At 42.0% G+C, this 9,604-nt stretch overlaps 1 protein-coding gene across 1 annotated transcript in view; it reads right to left on the bottom strand.

Annotated features, from left to right (window-relative positions):
- Positions 1–3,072: 3,072 nt before the first annotated feature.
- Positions 3,073–9,604, bottom strand: part of FLACC1 (flagellum associated containing coiled-coil domains 1) — a gene marked incomplete at both ends in the record, with an annotated part of 31,081 nt that continues 24,549 nt past the window's right edge. Inside the window, 4 exons of the mRNA XM_080689347.1 lie at positions 3,073–3,199; positions 4,249–4,358; positions 4,518–4,607; positions 7,232–7,294. Coding sequence (XP_080545473.1) covers positions 3,073–3,199; positions 4,249–4,358; positions 4,518–4,607; positions 7,232–7,294 — 390 coding nt within the window. The remainder of the gene's footprint in view (positions 3,200–4,248; positions 4,359–4,517; positions 4,608–7,231; positions 7,295–9,604) is intronic.

Here is a 9,604-nt window from a genome sequence, read left to right as displayed (position 1 = left end):
TTATTTTATTTGGTGGTACTGGGGACGGAACCCAGGGGCATTCGACCTCGGAGCTACACCCACAGCCCTATGTTTTATTCTTTATTTTGAAACAGGGTCTCACTGACTTGCAAAGGGCCTCACTAAGTAGCTGAGGCGGTCAGTGAACCACGATCCTCCTGTCTCAGCTTCCCAAATGCTAGGATTACAAGCATGTGCCACCATGCCCGGCTCTGATTTTATATATAGATATGTTGTTATTTTAGTTGTACTTTTAATAAATGAAAGAATATTTCTTAAAGGTTATTAAGAAGCTGGGTTCTGTGGCACACACCTGTAACCCCAGTACTTGAGAGGCTGAGATAGGAGGATCACAGGTTCAAGCCCCGTCAACAACTTAATGACAGCAACTTAGCAAGACAATTTCAAAAAAAAAAAAAAACAAAACAAACTGGGGACATAGCTCAGATAGAATGCCTCTGTGTTCAATCCCTAGTTCCAAAAAAAAAAAAAAAAAAGTTAATAGGACATTAATCCTGTCTTTTCACGCTATCTGCTATACCACTTTTGAGAAATTTAAAATGACATAAAATTTGAACTATTGATTCTTATAAAAATTTTTAAAGCCAGATTGTCTTGCATCTTCTTTGTTGTCTGTTCCCAAGCTCCGTACCAGACCCCTTTCCTTATTGCTTCTTTTGTACTGGGAAATAGAACCAAGTGCCTTAGCCCGGGAGAGAAGCCCTCCAACGCTGGGCTCCGTCTCCAGCTTGAAGCTGGGTCTCACCAAGCTTTGCCACTTGCGTCCCGCCTCTGCCTCTCAAGCGTCCCATTACTTATGTTTCTTCCAGCTCCGAGGATGAACTGTTCTTGCTAGTGGTGCTGCACACCTTTCATAAATTTGCTTTTGATCTTTCTTTCTGCAAGTGGCTCGTTCTAAATCTTTAAGGATTAAATTATCAGCCAGGTGTGGTGGCACATGCTTGTAATCTCAAGCATTTGGGAGGCGGAAACTGTGAGATCGCAGCTCCCGGACAGCCTCAGCTACTTAGTGAGGCCCTTAGCAACTCAGTGAGACCCTGTTTCAAAAAAAAAAAGAATAGTCGGGCGTGGTGGCGCACGCTTGTAATTCCTGCGCTTGGGAGGCTGACACAGGAGGATCGCACAGGTTCGAAGCCAGCCTTAGCTATTTAAAGAGGCTCTCAGCAACTTAGTGAGACCCTGTTTCCAAATAAAATATAAAAACAGGTCTGGGAGTATAGCATGGAGGTAGAAAGCCCCTGGGTTCCACCCCTAGTAAAACAAAAATAAATAAATGAAAATAAAGAATAAAAAATAGAGCAGGGGATGTAGTTCAGAGGTACAATGCCCCTGGGTTCCATCCCCAGTACTGCAAAATAAATAATAAATTAATAAATTAATTATCCTTAAATGTTAAGGGTTTGGTGGTTTTTGTTTTGTTTGCTTGTTTTTTTGTTTTTTTGTTTGTTTGTTTTTGTTGCTACTGGGGTTCCTGGAAACCCTTCTATCTCCAGGCTACACTCCCAGACCTATTTTTATATTTTTATTTGGAAACAGGGTCTCTTAAGCCAGCGAGGCTGGCTTCGAACCAGCGCGATCCTCCTGTCTCCGCCTCCCAAGCGCGGGGATTACAAACATGCACCACCACGCCTGGCAAGGTTTGGTGGTTTTTAAAAGAACTTTTTCAAGCCGGGCTTGGTGGCACATGCTTGCAATCCCAGCATTTGGGAGGCTGAGACAGGAGGATCACGGTTCGCGGACAGCCCCAGCTACTTAGTGAGGCCTTTTGCAACTTAGTGAGATCCTGTTTCAAAAATAAAGAATAAAAACATAGGGCTTGGGGTGTAGCTCGGAGGTAGAATGCCCCTGGGTTCAATCCCCACTACTGCATAAATAAATAAATATATAAATAGAATAACTTTTTCAAAAATATTTTAATAACATAAAATGTAGTGCTATCTTTCTGTCCTTTAGAGATTCTTTTGTTTTTGTTGTTTCATTTCTGTGTGTATTTTTAAAATAACTTTTTCAAAAATACTCTAATAGAATAAAATATAGTTTTATCTACTGTTCCTCAGAGATTCTTTTATGTTTGTTTCATTTCTGTGTGTGTGTGTGTGTGTGTGTGTGTGTGTGTGTGTTGTGTGTGTTTACTTGCCAACATCTCACAAGTGGAACACATTCAGGTCATAGACTTGTTTTACTTGAACCTCCCAATATGGGCTCTCATGATTGTGTTTTTAACATCTGTTGTCAGCACAGTGACATCACATAAACAGAATATCTTCTTTTGGGCCTTTGGGATGTCTGACAACATTGACCCTGTGCAATCATGTGGCATCAGTGAAGTGGGTCTGAGAAGCTGAGTCTCCATCATATGGCTGTGGCTCTGTCTCCACCAAGCAGTCTCCAGTCTCCCCATATCCAGCCAGTCTCCTCCACCAAGGCTGTGCCATCACCATTCATCACTGCGCTGGTGCAATTGTTCCTACGTCTGGACACATCCCAGCCCATTTCACTTGGTGATGTCTTCCACCTCCACATTGAATTCTGGTGATGGTGTAAAGAAGGGAGCAAGTGTCACTGGGTATTCCTCCTACCTTACTGGTTAGGAAACATGATGGGTGGGCAGAGTGCTGGCACATAAAGGAAAGAAATAAAAATCTTGGAATCAAGTCAACAAATTATCCGCTTTGTTCATTAAATGCTCCAGGGGAGCCAAAGGTACACCCCAAAGACAGTCACCATTCAATAGGAAGGAGGCCTTTCTGTCAGTTTCTTTCTAATAAAGTATATAAAAGTAGAGGGAAAAGACAGTACAAACCCCATAAAAATCTCAGCTCCAGGTATAGAGAACATTAATTTTTAATGAAGAGTCATTATAATCTATACAATTGAGATGAGAATCCAAACCTGCCCAACCACTCACAAGAAAGCACATGGTGAAAAGAGAGTCGGAGCAACCCAAGAACTCAGCTCTTGGCATGTCATCTGCATTTATCAAGAAAACCTTGCCACTCCCGAGGCCTGGGGCAGTGCTCCTGCCGTTTGGGGCTGTGGGGAGCTTTTTGTTTATAGTTCTTGTCTTTCGTTGCTGCTGTCTTCTAAAGCACCAGAATCAGAAGCATAACTAATCACAGAGGTCGATAGTCCAGACTGTCTTCCATAAATTTCTTCATTCTTGGCAATGACCTTTTGCCTGTAAAAAAAAAGATCTGTCACAATAGACTGGGCAGGGCAGAGGGCCTGGGTAGAAGATGTGGGTTTATTCCTTCCTAGGGGGAAAAGTATTATTCATTACTTACAGTAGTTTTGAATTTAGTGAAATGTGATATTTGGGTGATCAAATTCCCAAATAAAGAATTTTCTACTGAACCAATAAAATAAATAACTTTCCCATAGTAAAGTACTGACTAAAACTGCTTTGAATGATAGAAGATGCATCTTCAGGTAATAGCGCCATTTCTATTCTGAAGTTAATTTCCACAGGAACTAGAAGCAGCTGCATTGAAAAGAAAACCACTAATACTGAAACCACCAAGCTCTTGGGAAGATGGAGTTAAACAACCAAGAGCCGGGCGTGGTGGCACACGCTTGTAATCCCCGCGCTTGGGAGGCAGAGACAGGAGGCTCACGCGGGTTTGAAGCCAGCCGCGCTCGCTGGCCTAGGAGACCCTGTTTCCAAATAAAAATGTAAAAATAGGTCTGGGAGTGTAGCCCGGAGGTAGAAGGGCTTCCAGGAACCCCAGTACCACCAAAAACAAAACAAAACAAAACCAAGAGCCAGGCATGGTGGTGTACACCTATAATTCCAGTGTTTGGGAGGCTGAGACAGGAGGTTTTCAGATTTGAGGCCAGCCTCAGCAACTTGGAGACCCTCATCAACTTAGTGAGACCCTATTTCAAAGGGGGAAAAAATAGAATAAAAAGGGGTTGCGGATGTAGCCCAGAGGTATAATGCAGGGGGAGTCACCATCACAGAATGAATCAAACTTATAAACTCACAGATACAGTTCCTGTGTTGTTTTGCACAAAAACAGAAACAAGTAAGAAAGAGAATTCTAGACACACCCCAAGTAACCTGTCTGACCTCTGCAGGTAACTGTCCAGGCACAGTGATGTCACCCTCCTTCCTAAACCGTGAGCGCCTGGACCTCAGGCACTGACTCTGCTTCTGAGCCCTCCCCTCACACAAGCCCATCCTCTCCCAAGGCAGCTTGGCCATGGCTTTTTGATCAGTGTCCTCACCTGAGATAAATATTTTCTTCTGTCAGGTTCTGTATGGTGCATTTATACTTTTCTTCAGTTTCAGCAAGCCTGGTCTGGAGTGTTTTTTCAAGATTTCCCACCACAGATTTCTGGAAGAAATAAATGTTCATACTACCCGACCCCATGCGATGGTGGGGCAATATGAAACGGGTCTGGGAAGTGTCTTCCTCAGAGCAAGGCCGGGCGGGGCTGCCGGCCCAGGACACCAGCTCCTCCCCGGCCCCACCCTCACTCCAGCCTGGACTCACCTCTTTCTGGAGTTCCATCTGCGTTTGATAGAGGTTTGTGTTAAGTGACTCTAGAATAAGAGCCTGTGCATGCAACTCTTCCTCTATGATCTGCACAAGAAGAAACTGTTTCAGGACATCATGCTGACATCTACCTATTCATTCTCCTCTTCAGCACGGCACAATGGTGCATGCCTATAATCTCAGTACTTGGGAGGCTGAGACAGGAGGATCAGATTTGAGGCTAGCCTTCGCAAGTTATTGAGGCCCTCAGCAACTTAGTGAGATCCTGTTTCAAAATAAAAAATAAAATAGAGTTGGGGGGTATAGCACAGAGGTAAGATGCCCCTAGGTTCAATCCCCAGTACAAAAGAAAAATCAATAGTCATTTTTCTTCAGGGCCCCTGGACTAGAATGCACTGCATCAACCTTGGTCACTCCTTCTCTTATACTGCCCACAGTAGGCTGGTCACCGCACTCGGTAAATCCTACCTGCCTCTGTCTGGCACATCTGTCCCACCCGCTTTGGCCTCACTGACACTGCGCCAGAGATCGCGTGGATGGTCACATGGCCATCTGTCATTTGTTTACCAGATGACCTTTATGAACTGCCCACCACCGATTCCAACTATAGGCATTGTAGGAAAGGCCAAATATAGAGACCATAAAATGATTAGTGGTTTCCTGAGGTTGGGAGGGAATAGGTGGCATGAATAGGTGAGACCGCATTTTTAGGACAGTAAAACTCTTTTCTATAGAACAGGAATGGGCCAGGCATGGTGGCACATGCCTCTGACCCTAGTACTTCAGAGGCTGAGAGAAGAGGAATGCAGGTTCAAAGCCACCCTTAGCAACTTAGCAAGACTCTGTCTCAAGATTAAAAACAAAGAAGATAAAGAAAGAAAGAAGCCCAGTAATGGTTGATATATAACATGACATATCGGGCAAAATCCATAGTTCACCCAAACAGTGAACTCTAATGTAAACTATGGACTTGAGTTAATAATAGTGCCCCATGATTGGCTGGCCAGTGATAACTACTCTATTGTCCTCATGCAAGATATTAGTAATAAGGAAAACCGTGGGGTAAGAAGGAGGTGCTTATAGAAACCCTCTGTAGTTTCTGCCCTAATTTTTCTGGAAACCTAAAGCTGTTCTAAAAAATAGTCTATTAATTAAGCAAACAAACTACTACTGAAGAATGAATAGAAGCCTGTGCAAAAGCCCGCAGAAGACTACCTCTGGCTGGGGTGGCGGAGTGAAGAGATGAGAGATGGAGTTCAGGGGAAGAAAGGAGCAGGTGGAACAGCCCTGGGCCAAGACGGGGGAAAGTCTACAGTCCCACGAGCCAGGCAGAACACGCCTTCTGGTGCAGAGCATCCACGGAGAGCACCGGGAAGGGCGCTACGTGGGGCGTCGGCTCTGCGCCAAGGACGGCTTCGGTTACATCTAGCGAAGCTTCAAAGTGAGGCTGGTGCGGATGCACTGGAGAGGGCGAGACTGCCTCCAAATAACCTAACTATATCCCCAAACAAAGCTCAAGAATATTTAAAGGAATATAAAAATATTCAGAGCTAAACAAGGTAAACTTCACAATGGCCAGATCCATTAAAAAAAATTCACATGTGAACAAGAAGATAGGACTATGAAAGAGGAGAAGAATCAAGTAGTAGAAACAGACCCAGAAGTGACATAAACGAATCTTTTACTAAACATTTCCATTCTAGAGCCAAATTAAATTCTCAGCAAGAAAGAAGCATGAGGCACTTTGTGGGTTTGAACAGCTTCTCTTCAGATGTCTCCACAACTGACCTAATGTGTCCCACAGAAAGAGTCCCTTGACATAGTCCTGTGTGAGGACTCTGCCGTGCGGGACACACGGAGTCACTAGAAGCTGGAGTTAGGGGGAAGGAAGCGTTTGTACTTCTTCTGAGCTCAAAGGGATGAACATGGCATTTCATAATCCAAGGTCCTTCGGTATTTTGAGCCTTGCTACAAACAGAAATCACTGAGTATTGATGATTACACAGTACACTGTGGATGGATTGGTCAAACTTGGTTCTTAAGGGTAGCGCAGAGCCAGGTGTGGTGCACGCTTGTAATCCCAGTACTTGGGAGGCTGAGACAGGAAGATCATAGGTTCTCAGCCAGCCTCAGCTACGTAGTGAGATTGTCAGTAACCTACCGATACTCTGTCTCAAAATAAAAAATAAAATAGGGATGGGGGTGTAGCTCAGAGGTAGAATGCCCCTGGGTTCAATCCCGTGTGTGTGTGTGTGTGTGTGTGTGTGTGTGTCTGTCTGTCTGTCACACACGTGTTCTATTGTTTTTGTTTTATAGACAGTTCTAAAATCCTTTTTTTTTTTTTTGGTGGTGGTACTGGGGTTCTTGGAAACCCTTCTACCTCCGGGCTACACTCCCAGACACCTATTTTTTATATTTTTTTTATTTGGAAACAGGGTCTCTTAAGCCAGCAAGGCTGGCTTCGAACCTGTGCGATCCTCCTGTCTCTGCTTCCCAAGTGCAGGGATTACAAGCGTGAGCCACCATGCCCGGCTCTAAAATCCTTTTTAACTTACTGAATCTACTAGACTTTCCTTTAGGTCTTCCATTTTTTACTGGTTTGGGAAGAAGTATCATAGATTCCATTTTCCTGAGAGGATATCGCTTTGCCTTTCATCAGAACCCCAAACACACGTCACAAGACGCTCCCCAGGAGTGAGGGGGAAACTAACCTCTTTGGTCTTTCTTAACTCCTGTAGTTGCAAGGTATCACTTTCGTGTTGTTTCAAAAGCTCCTAAAAACAATTGTATTCAGAAAAGGTCAGCTTTGTGATTCTGGATTTTCTCATGGAGAATTAAGCAAGCCAGTGAAGCATTCATAAATATAATATTTACCAAAGCTTAGACACCAGTATAATGACATACATTACCAGCTAGTGATGTGACAATTTAAAGTTAAAAAGTGAAAATCTCATGTCCAACTTTATCCCATTGACAAATATTAAAATAAATTGTATTTTTCATCCAAAGCTTTTAAGTCAGTGTATAGATTTAATATTGTTAAGAATTCAATTCTCCACAGATTTATCTTTATTTTCATTATAATCCCAGTCATAATGTCAGCAGGCTTTCTTTTTTTCATGGTACTGGGGATGGAACTCAGGGGCATTCTACCTCTGAGTTACACCCTGAGCCCTATTTTTTATTCTTTATAGTTTAAAACAGGGCCTCACTAAGTGGGTGAGGCTGTCCACGAACTGCAATCCTCCTGTCTTAGCCTCCTAAATGCTGGGATTACAAGGGTGAGCCCCCATGCCCGGCAGCAGGCTTTCTTGACAAGCTAGATCCAAAATTTATACGGAAATGCAAAAATAATCTTGAAAAAAATAGTGAATTTAGATGATCTTTTCTACTCGGTTTTAAGCTACAGTAGCTAAGACAGTGTGCTGTTGGCCTAAGTGGATACAAATTGTGAAAGGGAACAGAACAAGAGTCTGACCCCCACCCCAAAGACGCTAAGGCAACTCAACGGGAAAAGGGAAGTTTTATTCAAAAAATGATGCTGGAAGCTGGGCATGTGACACACACCTATAATTCCAGCACTTGGGAGGCTGAGACAGGAGGACTGCAGATTCGAGCTCAGCCGCAGCAATTTAATAAGACTCTCAGCAACCTAGAGAAACCTTATTTCCTAATAAAAACCAAAAAGGGCTGGGGATATAGCCCGGAGGAAGGATGTGTCTGGGTTTAATCCCCAGTACCATTAAAGAACAATGATGCTGGATCAACTGGAAATGCATATAGAAAAAAATGACCTATGATTCCTGCCTTACTCCACCCATAAAAAATGTTCAAAATGGATTATAGAATGAGAAAGTCTAAAATTACAAAGCATCTAATAATAGAATATGTTCATGGCCTTATGATAGTCAAAACTATTTTGTAGAGGGGATATGGAAGAAACCTTAATCATAAAAGTTAAACTCTCATAAGGAAATTCATTTTTTATCAAATCTATATCTTGCAAAGGTTCACTTACAGTCTGCAGTTTGCCTTTTTATTTTTAAAACAAAAAATAAAGAAGAGAGAAAAAAAGAAAAAGCCACTTTGCAATGTGATATTAGGTCATTCTGTGGAAACCCACAAAGTACCTGTGGTTCTTTCTTCACTGAGAATTTAATTTGGCTTTAGAATGGATACCATCATAGAAAGATTAATTTGTATAATTTCTGGATCTGTTTCTGCTAATTTTTCTCCTCATTTGTGGTTATATTTTCTTGTTAGTATGCTTGGTAACAAAGGGAAAAGACTGGCAATTTGCCTTTCATCAAAATTAAAAACTCCTACACACTGAAAGGCACCATTAACAAGCTGGGTGCAGTGGTGCAGGCCTTAATCTCAGGACTTGGGAGGATGATGCAGGAGGGTCACAGGTTTGAGGCCAGCCTCAACAACTTAGCAAGACCCTGTTTCAGAAAAGGGGGGATGGGGATATAGCTTAGAGGTAGAATACCCCTGCGTTTAATTACCATTACAAAATTTTAAAAAAGATACTATTAACAAAATAAAAAGGCAGACTACAGGCCAGAAGCAATATTTGCAACAGACATATCTGACAAAGATTTGTACCCACACTATATAAAGCACTCCTAAATATCAATAATAAAAAGACAACCCTAATTTTTTCTAATGTCAAAAGACTTGGATATTTCACAAAAGAAGATATATGAATGTTCCAATCAGCATATAAAGATTGTTCAACATAATTAGTCATCAAGGAAACTAAAGTCATAATGAAATATTACTTCATACCTACTGGCATAAAATAAAAACTGAAATTAAAAGATTAAAATTAAGAAATTGGCAATCCTAATTGTTTTAGATGTGGAGCCACCAGAACTTGCATATTTAAGTAAGAGCAAACTCATACAACTACTTTAGAAAATAGTTTGGTGGTCTCTTATAAAATTAAACTTATACTTACCCTAAAGCCTAGGAATATCATTTCTAGGTAAATAACAAAGAGCAATAAAAGCATATGACTATAAAAATGCTTACTCATCATGTTTATAGAAGGTAAACTATCACCAGTGTATAAGCTAAAC

This window comes from Muscardinus avellanarius (assembly GCF_963383645.1).
Source record: "Muscardinus avellanarius genome assembly, chromosome: 2".
Classification (NCBI taxonomy): Eukaryota; Metazoa; Chordata; class Mammalia; order Rodentia; family Gliridae; genus Muscardinus; species Muscardinus avellanarius.
This window is presented reverse-complemented; position numbering and strand designations above follow the sequence as displayed.